This window comes from Urocampus carinirostris, chromosome 9, assembly GCF_059441175.1.
Source record: "Urocampus carinirostris isolate Australia breed hairy pipefish chromosome 9, RoL_Ucar_1.0, whole genome shotgun sequence".
In the NCBI taxonomy this organism is placed as follows: Eukaryota; Metazoa; Chordata; class Actinopteri; order Syngnathiformes; family Syngnathidae; genus Urocampus; species Urocampus carinirostris.
The window spans coordinates 7108185-7125698 of record NC_142357.1 but is presented as its reverse complement, the minus strand read 5'-3'; the positions used below and the strand labels follow the sequence as shown (position 1 = coordinate 7125698).

The 17514-nt window shown below is 39.1% G+C and overlaps 2 protein-coding genes across 6 annotated transcripts in view; both read right to left on the bottom strand.

Moving 5' to 3' along the window:
* Window positions 1–12521, bottom strand: part of agtr2 (angiotensin II receptor, type 2) — a 49835-nt gene extending 37314 nt beyond the window's left edge. Inside the window, exon 1 of the mRNA XM_088344424.1 lies at window positions 11794–12521. The gene's annotated coding sequence lies outside the window, so the exon portion shown is untranslated. The remainder of the gene's footprint in view (window positions 1–11793) is intronic.
* Window positions 1737–17514, bottom strand: part of LOC148359214 (connector enhancer of kinase suppressor of ras 2) — a 111271-nt gene continuing 95493 nt past the window's right edge. For 3 of the 5 annotated variants that reach the window (XM_088344417.1, XM_088344418.1, XM_088344421.1), the window contains 5 exons: window positions 12713–12783; window positions 12542–12642; window positions 10337–11090; window positions 8522–8784; window positions 1737–6627 (listed from right to left, as the gene is read on the bottom strand). In XM_088344417.1, the coding sequence (XP_088200543.1) occupies window positions 6418–6627; window positions 8522–8784; window positions 10337–11090; window positions 12542–12642; window positions 12713–12783 (1399 nt within the window). In that variant the 3' untranslated portion in view covers window positions 1737–6417. The remainder of the gene's footprint in view (window positions 6628–8521; window positions 8785–10336; window positions 11091–12541; window positions 12643–12712; window positions 12784–17514) is intronic. The other 2 variants (XM_088344419.1, XM_088344420.1) reach the window with 2 other exon arrangements.

Below are 17514 nucleotides of genomic sequence, written 5' to 3'. Positions count from 1 at the left end.
TCATTTTTAATATAGATTATATGATATACGTATTTAATATAAATATAATAGAGAATAGTAATATATCAAGAGTTTCTTTGGGTGTTATATGTTATAGAAGTCACTAGTGATGCTACTATAAGTTTAAAATGTCATTTCTATATTTTCAAATATACCTTTGTGGGGTAAGGTTCTGTTCTCTTGTTTTGATTTTGAGTATGACTTCCCTGCAAGGAAAAAATGGAATAGTAGTTGGTATGTAGAAGATTCAGCTTCAGCGTACTCCCTTTGGACACATATCATTGTTACCATTATTATTATTGGTATTTGTGTATAGATCCATCCATTCATTATCTGCACCGTAGGGTCGCGGGGGTGCTGGAGCCCTCCCAGCTATCTTCAGGTAGTGGGCAGGGGACACCCTGAACTGGTTGCCAGCCAGTCGCAGGGGTTATTTGGGGTATAAAATGTAAATGGTCTGGATTTATATAAAGTTTCAAGTCAATGAAGACCCTTCCAAAGCGCATTGTATTGTTCAGCTGTTTTTTTTTTTGTGTGTGTAGATAGTTTATCAATTCCTATCTTTAATTAATGTTTGACGTTGTCTTTTTTTCTTGTGCCGTAATAAAAAAGCCACAAATACATTTTAAAACTACATTTGCTTATTTTGCTATAGTGATATTAAAACCACTTACCATATGTCCTTCTTATGTCCAATGTAAAAAGGTCCTGGCATGATATTCAGCATTAGTTCACTCCTGTCATCCCTACTTTTCATACGACCTTATCCAGACATCATATTATATTTGGACTTATCCCACAAAATAAGAGTAATGACAAGTAAATACTACTAATTTTATTTTTGCCCAAAAAATTATCCACAAAATAAAAAAATCATACATGCAACGCCTATTTTTAAAATGCCATCAACAAATTTGTGTTTTTCCTCATTTTTTTTAATGTGATAAACAATCCAAATGTGAAGTCTAATGCACTTAATGATCTCACTCTTGTATTAAGATCCTGTGTCCAATATTAACACAAAAAAAAATCCTAGTGATTTAAGATTTAATATCAGTATTGCCACACACATACCCGTCAATTCCAAGATCCGGTTCATCTCTGAAGAGCTGGATGGCACTTTGAACCGAATAACAACAGCAACCAGATGATGAAGGTGCTGCACCTGCCTCTGGTAGCCATGGAAAGCAATATAGTCTCATGTGGGAGAGAAAACCCCTACCTAAAAATGGCCTAGGTATGGGGCCTCCAGGCTGTAATTGCAAAAGACACACCAAAGGGAGTGGTGCCCCTACAGCACAGGTGATTAAGGTATCTGTGAACCGTGAATTATTCATATATATATATATATATATATATATATATATATATATATATATATATATATATATATATATATATATATATATATATATATATATATATATATATATATATATATATATATATATATATAAATGTAGTATATGTATATATATGTATATATATGTAATATATATATATATATATATATATATATATATATATATATATATATATATATATATATATATATATATATATATATATATATATATATATATATATATATATATATATATATATATATATAAAAATATATCCATCCATCCATCCATTATCTGCACCGCTTATCCTCAGCATACAAAAAAGTCACTTAAATATGTTGTATTTTTGAGTGCTTTGGTGAGGATGGAGGCATACAGGAAATGGCAAGCTCATAGTGCAGATGATTTAGTTTATTGGAGTCAAAGTTTAACAATTCACAATCTGTATTTTTTGTAATATATATTCATATATATGAAACCCAAAAAGGCTACTTTAGGAAGAATAAATGTACTTGTCTTTCTTTTTTATATCATCTTTAGTCCATTTATTGTACAGAATTACAGTAAGCTAGAATCATCCTTGAAAAAGAGCAATATGTTCCTTTTTTATGTCGCAGTGCAACTTACATCTTACACACCTGTGCAATGTACCATGAGGTGTACACCCCTGAAAGGACACACAGTGAATCTCACTTTTCGGCCTGGTTCTGCAGATCTTCAATCACAAATGAGAGGAAGGGACGATTGATCATTTTCGTCTGACGTCACGTTCTCACCCGAATGTAAAAAGTCGACCATACTGGATGGATTCAACAGAAGCGGTTTGTTGTTCTCATGGGTATAGCACTGTTGTTATATTTGCTGTTGAAATGACAATAGAAGGTGTAAAGCAGATGTCGACAACATTTTCTGTACCCCAGACAGGTTTATTGTCTGACAATGTTCTCGCTGTCCAGCCCACTGATAATGGTATTAGTGATAATAATAACAATAATAGAAGACAGAATCATCTGTGTTATTACTAAACCACTAGGGATCTGGATGACATGGGAAAAGGCATTAGATTTTATCTCATCAGTCTTGACTTTTTTATATTGACGGCGCACAATATTGGTCAATCGTTGTACAGCATTGTTTTGGCTAAACTCATTCCCATAATGCTCCAAGACGGTGCCATTTTGTACAATGTTCTATTTAAGCATTATGGCAAAGTGTTCAGCAGAACGACATTGACCAATCGTGTATGCCTAGAAGTTAAAAAAGGCAACACAACTTGGTACCGAGATTAAAAATAGTGTGGTAACGAGATAAAATCTAATACATTTTCCTATGTCATTGACTGCTTTTACTGTCGCTAATTGGGTCAGAGTCCTGTTACATCCTATGTTTAGCAGACAGGGTAAGCACAGAAAACCTCACAAACATGGAGGTTATTTTAGTAATTTTAATTTAAAAAAAATGTGTGTACACACAAAACGATATGGTACAAATAAAAAGCAGGGGCTATAACGCCTGGCCAAAAATAGTGCACCTTCATCCATTGATTAAAATGATAAATGAGGCACTGAATTTGCACAACGTGACCTCCTGTTTTGGCCTGGATGTAGGAAGGACAAAATGCATAAATCATACCTATCAACTTATACGTTTTCCCCATATATTATAAGTTTCTAATTATTTCAAATCATTTAAGCTGTACAACAATTTTAGTACAGGTAAAATGAAAAATTTAAAAATGCACAAAAACATTTTGTTCGACCAATCTGTTCTTGCCGATGTTTCTCCTAATCTGTCCCGGTCACTGGTAGCAGACAACATCATCGTAGTTTGCTAAAATTGTCGGCGTACACCAACAAATGATAAATTTGATCAAGCATTTTTTATTAGATTAGTCTGTAAATAGGTGGCGTGTTGTGTTTGTAAGGTTTATTATCGCTATACAATGGGAATTGCAATCATTAAAAGGGGATCAATCGGTTGTGGTTGACAGGTATAATAAATAAATGAATAAAATGCGTTCATATCATATATTTAGGTATTGTGTGACTTATTTGTGTATTCATTTATCTGTATGGCATGTATTTGTAGGTATTTGTTTGTTTGTACAATTACTTCTACACATGGCAAGTTCAGCCCTTCATACAGGCACACTAAAAATCCTTGCTGATATAATAATAGTGCGCCGAAAGTAGTAAAAGCCAGCCTTTTTTAAACTAAAACCCCTACTCCGCACACTTTTCTCTCGTGTGAGGGTCAATCAGTGAACATTTGGCCTTGTAACGTAGCTTGGACTGTTTGTCTAGGAACAGTCTATACCCAACCGTAACTTTGCTAGCCATAGTTTCAAAGTTCAATAACAATAATAAGCAACAGTGTAAACCATCCAGCATGGCTGCCACTACCTGGGTTTGCCTGGATGAAGATCACATAATGGTAACCAATGGGAATCCAAAAAAAAGTCTGTTCCCTGTTTACAGTTAAGTTTTGATGAGCAGCAGATGGGGGATAAAGAATAATCCAAACAATGAGTAACACATAAAACTCTGCAGACCAGACTCCATTTCTATTTGTCTACAGCTATGTGTATGCAGGAAGTCCAGTATAGTCAGTCTGATGCTGCCAAAGAGAGGTTTGGGAGGCACTGGGAAAGTGCTTGCATCATTTAGTTTCTTTGTTGTACTCTTCAATAAACCTTTCAAAAACAGAACTGTATTTACGGGTTGAGTTCAATACATGTTAAGTGTGATGATACAAACTCAGGCTATACTGAAAGAATAACAATAGAAGGTGAAGCATACCTAAATATAGTGATTATAGGTGCTACACGTTTTAGAGTAGTTAACTCTGTTGAGCCCTGAGCCCACACGACTGAAGTATTCAAGAACAGTATCAAACGAACATTTCTTTGTAAAGTGACAGTAAGTTTTGTGACTTCGGATCATTCTGTGTTGCATAAAATAAAATTGGTGTTGCATTACCACCTTTCAGGATGCTGGAGGCAGTGTATGACCGTCCAATACCATATTCCGGTTTGTCACTGCTAGTTTGAAAAAAAAAGCATCTCCAGTGTTGTCTTTTTTTTGGCCTTCATAAAATATCACTGACAAAACATTTTTGATAGAACAACTTAATTGTGTTGGTTGTCTTTAGTTGGGGAGTAGTTGTGTACAATGCAACCTACATGCCAACCTTTTGACATTAACATTTTTATCGCGCAATCTATTTTTACGTTTGAAATACAATAATGTTTAAAAAACAAAAACAACATGCAGTTGTTTAAAACGGAAAATTGCTATCTTTTGCCAAAACAGCAATCAGTGGAGCGATTTATTCACGCACAAATAATCCATCTGGTTTAAGGATAAAGCAGCCGTAGACTAAAATACTAGACTCGAGTAAATGTTTTTGGTTGTTGTTAAAATTTGAAAGAGTGTTAGATTTTTTTTTTTCAAACGGTAAATGCTTTCAAGGGGCTAAAAATGTAGTGGTCCAACGTGTAAAGCAGTAATGTTGACAGGTATGATGCTACATGACAAGTTATTCTAGACATTCCATAAAAGAAAAAAAGACTAAACCAATGACAACAATGGAGATACGTTTTTTTTCCAACAGCAATAGGTGGTTTTACAGCATATGTTAAAGCAATATAGATGGAAAAATCTCTAATGCACCCTAACATAGAAGTTCTAAACCATTATTCAGTTGGATCCTTGGGTGTATCATGCGCTACAATTTGATCGATCTTGCAATCATGACAGTATAAAATAATTGAAAAAATATATATAAATACGGCATCCACAATATTCTACCCTGTCCAATTATGTCCCACACCTTTATTATTTTTTTTCATGCAACGCATAACCAGGAGAATTGCTATTTTTTTTTTAGCTTTTTCTGTATACCAATAAAAAATGTAAATGACAGGATTTGCTCTGAGTTAAGCTGCATTGACAGCAACAGCCTCAATAGGGGTACGATGCAAAACCTTGGCATAGAATACATAATATTTTACATTATATTTATAACACAAAAACGTAAATATAGTTTATATATTTGTCTGTTTAAATATATTTGTTGACTGTACATAAATTGTCAGAAAATGAGAGGCCTTTACCTGATATTTGAAACAATGCTAGAAGCCAATTAGACAGACTGGTGATGATTCCAACAGGACGAAAAACAAAGAATGTGCGTTTGTTGCAGTGACTGGCTCCTTTGAAAACTACTCTTGAGATCACAGTTTGAAAAAGCAAAAAATGCACACATTAAAATACATACTCTCAGCGTTCTTCTCTAAAAGCAATCACAGTGGTAGTGGAACGCAAACAATTACATTAGTATACACAGAAGTATAAACCTATACACAATCTTAGGGGGGAACAAATAACAGAAAAGACATATTAAAAGGAATGGTGTAAAGGGAATAAAAAATAAACTGTAACTTTGCAACCAAACACAGGAGTCTCACCTCCTTGTGCAGATCAATGTTTTCACAGTTTGAAATTGTGTGTGTAGAAAAACGGTTCATGTGGTTGATGTCTCAACTGGGGGTAATGGCAAACCAGTCTTTGGAATAAAGTAATTGAGCTTTTCCCAACAATTCCTTGTCAGATCAACTTTTAAAAACAGCTATCCGCATGACATGAACAGCAAAAAATAAAACAGAAAAAGGGAACAATTGATGGCTCTAGGTACAAGTTCATTATTACAAAAGTACAGTGCTGTGGTGAAAAGTATATCTCTGTATTGCTGCTACATCAACGGCCCTCCACACTAAAATCAACCAAAATAGAGTACACAAAAGACATGTCCAAACAGATCTGTTGTTCCCTATTCCCTCCTTGACAGGCATGTGGACTTTATGCTGAGTTCCACTGGCAAAAAAAAACAAAAAACTGTTTCTGTTCATGCATGCAACAGGCACCCTGCGAGGTCCTCAGTTATCAAAAGTCCACTCACGCATATTTCTCTTCCCACTATATTTACAGGTAACAAGGTTTCAATGTGTGTGTTTTGTGTGTCTGTTTGTGGGAGCGCAAGGGATGGGTAGAGTCCAGACCTGTCTTCAATTTCACACATGAGTCTCAATAAAAGAGTGTGTATGGGTCATGATGGGTGCGCTCAGCTGGGACATATCATCCTGACCGTTGGTGCCGGGGCTGAGTTGACAAATGTCTGAATAGAGATCGCTGTGCCACTGTTTCCATTCTCGGAAGGTTTGCGAGCACAGGCTGGGGTCTTCTAGAAGGGCGCAGATGATCGCCAGCTCAGACTCTTTGGCCTGGAGGAGAAAATACCGCACCTAAGTGAATTCAATTTAAAGTGAACTGTTTAACTTATGCTGATTTAATGGCGTGTATCACCCTGCTGCATCTATCTTTCACCTTTTTTTTAAATTTCCTGACTACTTGAGTATTTTAGGAGTCAAAAACATGCATAATGGCCAAAGTTCTATGAAAATGGGACAAATGCACAGATACACCCGCACACACAGAAATGATTACGAATCCTAAACACTGAGCTACTAGTACAGAGGTCGGGAACGTATGGCTCACAAGCCAGATATAGCTCTTTTCAAAAGTGTGCGTGAATCGGAGATTAAATAAGAGCCATAGTGAATTTCTATGCAACTTTCCAGATTTAGTGTATGCAAAGCGACTCAGAAAAGCATAAAGTTACAACTACAGTTTGCACTCATGGTGTTACACCAACAGACCCCCTATTTTCTGTACGTTTCTAAGGAATCCTTTGTACGGAAGCTCACAAAACAATCTAAGTTCACTGTTGAGACCCTCTATGATGAAAAAAAAACATGGAAAAAAACTGTAAACACTCGGAAATGTCAGCCAAGCACCCAGACCAATTCAATTGGGTGAACGGTAGGGCTGAGAGTATCTCTGCACTTCCCTAAAAACATCCTAACCTCCTCCTCTGCACTATTCTGTAACATTTTCACAAAATAATTCTGCTCCTCCCTTTTTTTTTAAACCACTGTCAAACTGTGTGCATGGGGTACATACAAATCAGATACAAGGTATCCTGATAGGCTGGGCAATGGTGTGTTTTTGGACCCTTTCCCAAGCAACATCTAAAACGAGACAAGTGTCGTCTTTGGATAAAGTTATAAGGTCGACCACAGCACCTACTCAATGTTAATAAGGTTGTTTACACATATTCAATATAGTATTTGAGGGAACATATTGTCACTTATGTAGATAATAATATAAAGTTATGTGTGACGTTAACATCTCTGACGTTAGGCTGACGTTAGCTCACATTAGTTCATGGCTGCATTGTACATCACGTCACTTTGTTTACTGGGAGTTCAGTGGATGGTTATTTGCTAGTATTTGTACTTTGGTAATCATACATGATTGTTAGCTGTTGTCCAAAGGGCTCCAGTCATAGTAATGTTAACCCTTGGAGCTTAGCTTTGCTCCTCCCACAGCTGGTCCACATAAGGGAACAGACCAGTAATGTGGGAGCAGTGAACCGGTTCCCTATGGATTAAATCCCAATGTCAGATCAAATACATCAAAGTTGTTAGTGTATTGAACAGATATTTACAATCATTATCATTAAACTCTGCATTGGAAAAAAAAGAAATATAGCTAGGCTAACACGGAGCTTTAAGGTAGGTTTTAACAAAGCTTTTTTACAAGTCATGTCAAAATGGGTTAATTAGGTGAAGGTATGTTGTTTAAGATTGCGATGACAACAACATGTGGTTTGTCACATTTCAATGTGACATGTAGCCTACATTTTTGCGTGAAGCTAAAGCCTTTCATCGACATTCTCAACAAACAAATCCTTTATATAACCCCTCAATTCATAGTGCAGGCCCTTTTGGGGACTTTGAGATGATATGTGATCTTTTGCTTTCATGGCTCTTTGAGTCAAAAAAGTCCCTGACACCTGCTCTCGAAAAAAAAGGAAAACGCAAAAGAAAATGAAAATACAACAGCAAATTAATCTTATTTTGTATGCGTTCTTGAATGCTCTGCACCATGCAAGTAAATCAACAAAAGGTCGACATTACTAAAAAAGGAGAAAGCTAGCATAAACTTAATTACAACTCATTTTCGTTGCCGTTCCAAAATCTGATTTTTCCTGTCCAGGGAGGGTTAGTATTTACTATTTAATTCTTTGGGGGGAAACATATTTCCCTGTCCCACCTTCAAAGTGCTGCGTAGTGCTCTGACACGATGCAGTCTGTCATTGAGGAGGGGGTCCCTGACTCTGTGATTGAAGCCTCGCCGGAGTTCCTGCCTGCTACAGGGTCTTGGGTCTCCCAGCGCGGTCACGTTGGCTTGCTCCAGGGCCCGGTACAGCTGCTCCAGACCGTCCAGTGTCTCCGGTTCACGGCCGTCCGACACCTGACGCTCACGGCCCTCTGAGACACGCCTTTCCCTGCTCTCGACTCTTAAGTCCCGAAAGTCTGAAATGAGGTATATCAGTAATCTGTATTTTTCTGGTCACTAGAACACTATTCCAAGGTGTTTACGTCATGGAACATGAGACCATTCAAAATGGCGACTATCGTAGCAATTATGAAAATGAGCGCATATTTACTACTGCGCCGGAAGAAAGCATGAATGAAGGCTGTGTTGCATAAATTGTGAGCCCTATATTTATAGACAACAGCGTTAGGGCAACCAATTGTGTAGAGTAGTGCCAGATTGCAACACAGATGTGAAATGTCGTCTTTTTGTGTGTTATGGTGGTTGCCGTGGTAACGGACCAAATGGTATTCTCAAGCCATGGTAAGGATTAAAGGATACTACAGCGAACTAACATTGACTCTGATGATACGGAAAGAGAAGTGTAGCGCTTTTGATGGATGGGTTCTACTGCTGTTCAATTTAAATTTATAAATTGAGCACTTGTGGGTCAAAAAAAATGAAATTTCATGACTCTGGAGTAAAAATTGACTAAAGTACCGTCAAACCTCTCGATTTGCTCGAGTTATGTATCATATGAATTATGTTGCCCAAAACATCGACTAGTAATGCCTCTGGAAAGGCAACATAAATGTTTCAGATGTCATTGCAGAGTTTTGCATTTAGGGCACATGCTTTGTGATAAAGGGCATCACGCTATTATACTTGGTCCCCGGCACAATTTAAGGAATTTGGCAAACAGGTATATAGACATGTTTGATACTAAACACCATTGGTGCCGTGCCCCCGCACACCTTGCGTCAAATGCAGAATACCAATCACCATCGGATTGCACGAGTAGGCACCAGGTGTGCTCGGGTTCGACCCGTTACTTATCCTTTAATTCATCAGCCGCGTATCCTCAAGAAGGCCGCAGGCCTCAAGCAGCCCATCCCAGTTAAATACAGGCAGTAGGCATAGAACACCCTGGGATGGTTGCCAGCCAATCGCATCACACATAGAGACACACAACCATTTACTCACACACTCAACCCAAGTGACAATTTTGTCTCACCAATTGAACTGATATGCCAGTCAAAAACTTCCTCCTTACTGATATCCTGATATTCTTCTTACCATTAATAGTCACATCTAAGCCGTATTTACAAATATCCATCCATATTCTGACCCTCTTGTCCTCACTAGGGTCACGGGGGGTGCTGCAGCCCATCCCAGCTGTCTTTGGACAGTGGGCAGGGAAACCAAGGACTGCTTGCTAGCAGGCCGTAGCGCACTCAGAAACAGCCATTTACACACTCATTCTTACCTATAGACAATTTGTACGCGCCAATAAACCTGCAATGCATGTTTTAGGAAAGTGGGAGGAAACTGGAATGCCCGGAGGAGACCCACACAGGCATGGAAAGGACATGCAAACTCTAAACAGAGAGGCTGGTAGTTGGAATGGAAGCCGAGACCTTTGTACTGTAGAGCAGATGTGCTAACCGCTCATCTGCCATTCAACACGTTGTTTTCAATGACAATTATAAAGTCACTGCAATATTGTGTCGAGCCAGTAGAGAGCAATGTCACATTATACAGCTTTCTTACCGTCCTCCCCCTCGAGTATATCTGCAGCCTGCCTCTCTGCCTCTTCATCTTCACTCCTCTCTTCCATGTGAGGCGATGAGTGCATCAGCTTTCCTCCAAACGGATCCCGATTCCTGGGTAGACTCTGACTGCGCTGCTTATGGGAGCGTCGGTGCGTGTAGTTGTGCGTGTATGGACCACGCTCCAGAGGAAAAGGCCCGTCCCTATCTCTGTCTCTTTCTGCGGCGTGATGTCGACGCACTGGTAGGGTGGCCTGCCTGCGCCTCTCTGGTGACATGCCCTGTCTGCCAAGTCCTCCATACAACCCCATATCACCTGCTACGCCCCCCATTAGACCACCATAATCACTTTCCCCAGGAGCTGTCTGAAGGAAATGCAGCCCTGCGCTGGTAAGTGGCGTCTCGATGAGGTCCTGCCAGGAGCGACGCTCCCGATGCGAAGAGCGGCAACCTGAAGAGTGGGTACTGGTGCTGCCTGTCCCCGTGCCCATGCCAAGCCCCTCTCCCCGCTGGTCCTCAGCAGAAGAGTGGGAGTGGGTAGACTCGCTGGAAAAATGCCGACCATGCTTGGGTTCAGGGAAGGGGCTGGAGGAATTGACCTGCAGGGGAAGAGGGGAGGTGGAAGACACCATCTGTGGAGGAATGGGGGAGGTGGAGGCACTCATTGGTAGAGGATGAGGAGACGGAGTGGAGCGCATGAGGCTCATGGAGCTGACAGAACGGGACAATTGGTCATAAGTGTGCAGGAGGTTGGACTTTGTGGGAAAAGGGTGAGGTGTGATGTGAGGAAAAGCAGGTGTTTGAACAAGTTGGGGAGTGAAAGGAGGGAATAGAAGACACCAAAAGATGGGAGCAAAAGAGCAATGAGATGTTAGATGGGTAGTCTAAGAGCGGTGGACATGTTTTTTATGTGGTTAAGTTGAGTAATGGTTACGGTAACAGTCTTTGTAGGCTTAAGGCAGATTGTCAAACTTGATTTAGCTTAGGGGCCACAAGGTAGAAAACACACTCCCAAAAGGGCAGTACAAGTGACTGCATAACATAAAAAGCGTGCCTTAGCTGTATCTGTCACTAATAGTACCAATGTATGTGTTAGTTTACCGCCTTTCTCCCCTTAAAAATACCTACAGATTTGAAAAAAATATACTTGACCCATGACCATAGACAATAGCATTTCAGTCTAGGACTGCTTTATATATATATATATATATATATATATATATATATATATATATATATATATATATATATATATATATATATATATCTCATCTCATCTTATTAGCTGCACCGCTTATCCTCAGTAGGGTCGCGGGGGTGCTGGAGCCCATCCCAGCAATCATCGGGGAGTGGGCAGGGGACACCCTGAACTGGTTGCCAGCCAATCGCAGGGCACACAGGGACAGACAACTCGCTCGCTCATTCACACCTAGGGACAATTTGGACCGGCCAATCCACCTGAAATGCATGTCTTTGGAATGTGGGAGGAAACCGGAGTGCCCGGAGGAAACCGACGCAAGCACGGGGAGAACATATAGTTGTTGTTTTTTTTTAAAATGAATTACTATTATCTTTTTCCCACTTTTAATATTGAGTTACTTCTATATCTTATCCCAATGTTTTTCAACCACTGTCCTGCGGCATACTTAATTGTATTACTGTGCCGTGGGACATTATCAAATGTGTGTGTCTGTGCAGTCTGGTGAAAGTTATCTTGCATTAAGATTTACTTTTACCAGATGCAACGACACTAACTGGTGGTGTCCCGCGGGAGTTCTTTCAATGAAAGTAATGTGCCTTGGCTCAAAAGAGGGTTAAAAACCATTGCCTTATACATTTTGGTTCAAGTGATGTCGTTCTGTATAAACTATTTTAATGACCATAGTATTTGTCTGTGACCAGACCGCTGTTTTTTTGTGACATGCTTGATTATTTACTTCTTTGGAATTGCACTTAGGCCTCTTTAAAATTCTGATCTTCGGTTAATCCATAGTCACACACTCATAGTGTGATTTAGGCTCTTTATCGCCATCTATTGGTCAGAGTGTGATTCGCCAGCATAAAACATCTCAAGCTAGACTGCTTCCCAAATCAGATAATCTTGTAATTAATTGATGTGGAGAGCACTTAAAACTGTGGCTCAGTTTTGAATAAATTATTTCATCAGAATAGGACAAGGCAAAGACGTAGTGAAGTTTTTACTTACTGATGGTGTACGGTGGTAAGTATCACACATAGAGGACGGACCCTCTTGTTTGAGTGTCATGGAGCCATCGACCTCATCCTGGTCACTCTCACTCCAGTAGTCTAAAATTGAAGAAAGATTCTTAATTGTGGAAAATATTCAATGTTTAACATAAGTGTACATTTGTCTTACCTTCATCTGGACGCGGCACTTTGTCATCTGGTGTGTAGCCAATAGCAGCCAACCCGAGACGGTTCATCCACCTTAAAAATAATACATCATAATGGTAGGTTTAAAGTTCGGTAGACATTTAAAACAAGGAAGAGAAGACATCAATGGATTTTGAACTAGCAAGGTGAACAGGTGAAAAACCAAACCTCAGATAAGAATTTCTAATCTTTTATAACATGTGTGGGCATATCAATCAAAATATCGATATACCAATACTAAGTGGGTCTTGGATCGGATTGATACTATTGTCCTTGGATTGATAATTCACTTGATCATCAATTTCCTTGAAGAGCCGCTTCCCTATGGAGACAGTGCTGAAATTTTCTCTCTCACCCAGTGCCCTCGGCTTCTCTCTTAGTTCATGCCTGAGTAAACGAGCAATTTTAACACCTCTCCCTACATGGAGTGCTGCTGCATCCTGTCTGTAAGGAAGAAAAGAGGGCCAAATCTATGCACCCATCTAGACCAGAAGCTAAAAACAACAGAGACAAACCAAAAAAGCAACGCGTTTTGACATTTTTCAAATACAAAAAAGAACAATGCCAGGTGTCATTTATGTGGTAAAGTGGTCTGCTACAGCGACAACAACACAAATTTACATAAACACATGAAAAAAAGAGAGAAACCGCTGCAACCAAAATTGTAAACATGTTACTGTTCCTGAACAAAAACCTGTCAATCCGTTGTCACAATGACAATAAAAGACAATTGAAACTTTTTTTGCATTATTAACGTTATTTCTTATAATACTGCTCCCTGGAAAGTATTTTAGTTCTCCAGCAGACATTGAATAATTGTACAGTATTTGTATTTTTGTTACATTGCTTCTGTTTTTTGGTTTGACTCTTTTGGCCTTTGTTATGAAGCAGTTGCGCTATAAGTATTTATATCTATTTTTATAATTTTAAAGTTTGCAATGTAGTTATTTGATAAAAAATGAAACATTTTTAGTGCTAAATTATTTTTGCTGTGTTTATCATAAATTAAAGCAAGGCGGAAGCTTCAATTATTCAATGACAATGACATATTTAGGTAAAAAGTTTCTTTATGAGTATTGATTGATACTAACATGTATTTACTTAGAACGTAACAATACCAAAATTTCCAGTTTTGCCTTATATCGGGAATTCAAATTCATTTTTTTTCCCAGAGTAAAGTAAAATTGTACACCACACTAGGGTGTGGTGGTGTTCTAATTGGAAGAGTGTTTTATTTATTTTTAGCTTTCACGTAGTATAAGCATTGACTATAAATGTGTAGACACGAAGTCTAGCAGGCCCTCAGGCGATCCCATAGATCCGAGACAGGCAAAAAGAGACAGGGTGAAAGACAAATGAAAGCCTCCTCCCAAAAGCTAAGACGAGGATTTTTTTCAAAGCTTCTGTAGCACTTCACTGCGAGCACAAAGGGAGCAGAGCAAGGATCGGTGTGCTTGCCATGTTAAAAATGTTGGCAGCGGACAACACAAAACCAAATAAATTAAGCTGTCACTCAAAAACATTACAACCCAATCACGCCGATCAGACGCTTGAGTTTCTTTTTTCAACAAAATCACGTTGATAAGTGTAGATTTGCCACGGACAGATGTAACGTGTTACCACTAATATTGTTGTCTGGTCCTCACCGATATTATGTAATCACTTAAATTAAAAAAAAAAAGATGTTTGGTTTGGGGGTTCGGGGCAAATAAAATAAACCAATACAAGTCTCCTCCCAAAAGCTAAGACAAAGATTTTTTTAAGGCGTACATAGTCCTGGGGTTTATTAATTGAGAAGCAGTGAATTAAGTTTGGCAAGGAAATAAAAAAAGAAAAGGAAGGGCAGAGAAAATGTTGGGTTATGCCGGGTAACAGGAAGGTGATAAATAAAAAAAGATTCACTTTAAATAATTAACGTTGTGTCTCTGAACATTTCTTTTTTTTCTAACTGACTTCATCCCCTTGATGAGGAGACAAAAGCCGAGAGTAAATGAGAGCGACGGATGCAGAGAGACAGTGCTTACTGTTTCCTTTCCAAGTCTCAGAACTATGATTCTCAGATGGCTTTTTATCTATCAGTCACACATCCTGTCCTGTCTCTCTCTCTTCTGTCTGCCTACTCTTTTCTACAGCAGATACAAACTTGTCCCGCGTCCCTGCAGACTCGGAATAATCAGGCTGTAACTAAGAATAGAAATTTAATCTGAATACCACGGCCAGGGAACTCATCATTTTCATTTTGTGTATGTAAACATATTGAAAGTGAAAGCAAAGAAAAAAACTATAAGCAAATGTATGCATAAATGATGGCAGTGGTGAGCTGTCTAGGCTGCTTGGCCTTCACTGCTGGCCTAAAAAATATCAGAATTATGTAATGTTCATTACATTTTGTGGATGAATACTTCTCAAATAATTCAAATTTGTCTGTCAAGTTGCTTTCATTGCTTCTCCATGGTTGCGCTACTTCCAGATGTGTGCTTTCATATTCAAGAATTTAACCAATTACTTTTCAGCCATTAGTTGTTACTAGGCTCATAAATCTACCCGGTGGCCTTAAAAAAAAAATCCTGAAAGCTGAGTCCTGTAATATCACTCTTCGAGAAAGCTGTTGGATTAGCCAATTGCATGTTGAGTTGGTGTCCGAATGTCAGCTCGCAAGGAAATACAGTATATTGTGTTGATTTGATAGCAAAAGTTTGGATAGCTCTGAAGAGAGCAAGCTTTTAATAAGCAGGAAAATGATTTATCTGCCACTTGCAGCCTAGAGGTAATATCTTAAGCCTGACCCAAATTGGCCTGAAATTCGGAGCTGGTCGGTACATTGGGGTCATAGCTTATCTCTCGCTGATTTAAAAAAAAAAAAAAATTATTATCCACTCATCATAGTTCATTGCCTTTGTTTATACAGTCTTATTTGAATTAGATGTTGTAACAAGACAGGCTTTACATGTCGGCCAAACCCTGCCACAGCCCACCTATTGTAGCGCAACAAGGGTTGCTGACTAGTTAAAATTTTATATTTTGGGATTCATGTTGTGTAATCCATATTTGACTGTTGGCGGAAGTTGCTTTTTTTTAGGGTATTCCATTCATCCATCCATCCATTATCTGCACCACTTATCCTCAGTAGGGTCGTGGGGGTGCTGGAGCCCATCGCAGCTATCTTTGGGCGGTAGGCAGAGGACACCCTGAACTGGTTGCCAGCCAGTCGCAGGGCTTTTTAGGGAATTGAGTTTTGTGTAGCAGAAATGGTAAGAGAAATACCGGTATATCACCGGTAGATAGCAAAGTCACACAGGTCAGAGAAGGATGCTTGGGCCAATTTTCACAGAATCTCACGTGATTTAGTGAGACTTTCTCAATAAATGAACCCTAATGCCAATGATTAAATTGTGTCGTGTAAGACTGACATCTATCATCTACTTTGCAGGTGGGACTGGGAACACACTTACTGTGGGGATGATAATATGTAAAAAATATGTGTGTAAATGTTGTTTGTAATGTCTGTAAACTTTACAAAAAGTGAAATAGTAAGAGTGAGTCACCCATTAGCATAAGCAACAAATAGGGCCTTGGGTTAGGTATACCATGATGTGCTGGGCTGGGTTGAGGGTGTATTGTGATGTTAATTTGTATATTTTGATACCAAATAACATGAAGCGAGTTGTTTTGGAAGGTACAGTTATAGTGATTTGTTAATTGAGTCTTGAATAATACCAATTGATGGCAATGTTATTTTATACTTAGATATATATATATACACACACATAAATATATATCGTAAATTCAGGACTATAAGCCGCTACTTTTCCCCCAAACTTTCAACCCTGCGGCTTATTTAGTGATGCGGCCAATTTTTCTAATTTTGTAATTTTTCTAACGTCCGCCAGCGGCGCTCGAGTACAAAAGGTAAGATTTACACCAGTGGAATGTATGCGCCGAGGAAGACTGCAACTTCTTGGCTCGACTAGCGGCGAGAAATCTTTCACTAAAACTGGCCGCATGCGAAAGGCAACTTTTTCGCAAGTCTGCCAGTGGATCCTGACAGCGTGGGGCAACATTAAAAAATCCACCATCACCAACAGGTTCTGAAAAGCCGGTCTGCTGCTTGACGGATAGAAGGGCACAGAATCAGGAGTGGATGAAAGTTCCAGCGACAGTAACGGCGCGAGTCCCGCTGCGGGAGCGTGGGACGACGTTTATATGACAAAGTTTCTTTCCGACACTGAGGAAGACGACTTGGATGGGTTCAGTTCTAAGGAGGAAGATGAGGACGCTTTACCGTGATTTTTACAACTACGGTATGTTTTTTTAACAGACCCGTTTACTGTGTTGCGAGCGTGTTGCTAGCGTGTTGCTACCATTAACTGCCCGGATGAAAGTTATATTATTATTATTAAAGCTTTGAAAACTCTCTCGGTGTACCGTCTTTCTTTGTAAACATGTGTAACCATGTATAATATGTATTTGCAACTGTATATTTTTGTAATGTATTTATTTGTATTTATGTTGGACGCTTATTCTGATGTTTTGGACGGGCGAATCAAAAAGAAGGGGCATAACAAACGGGGGCTGACGGGAAGTGGGGACCGGTAAAGGTGAGTGTTTGTGGACACGGCGGACAATAGTGTATATATATTTTTCCCATCCTTACCTTTGGAAATATACACTTTTTTCTTTGGATTACTTTCAACGGGACCCGGACTCTGCCGGTCTGCATCAAACCTTAAGTACCGGTATCATTTTCCGTTCATTTTGCCGGCTGTGATTTTTGGACTGTGTACT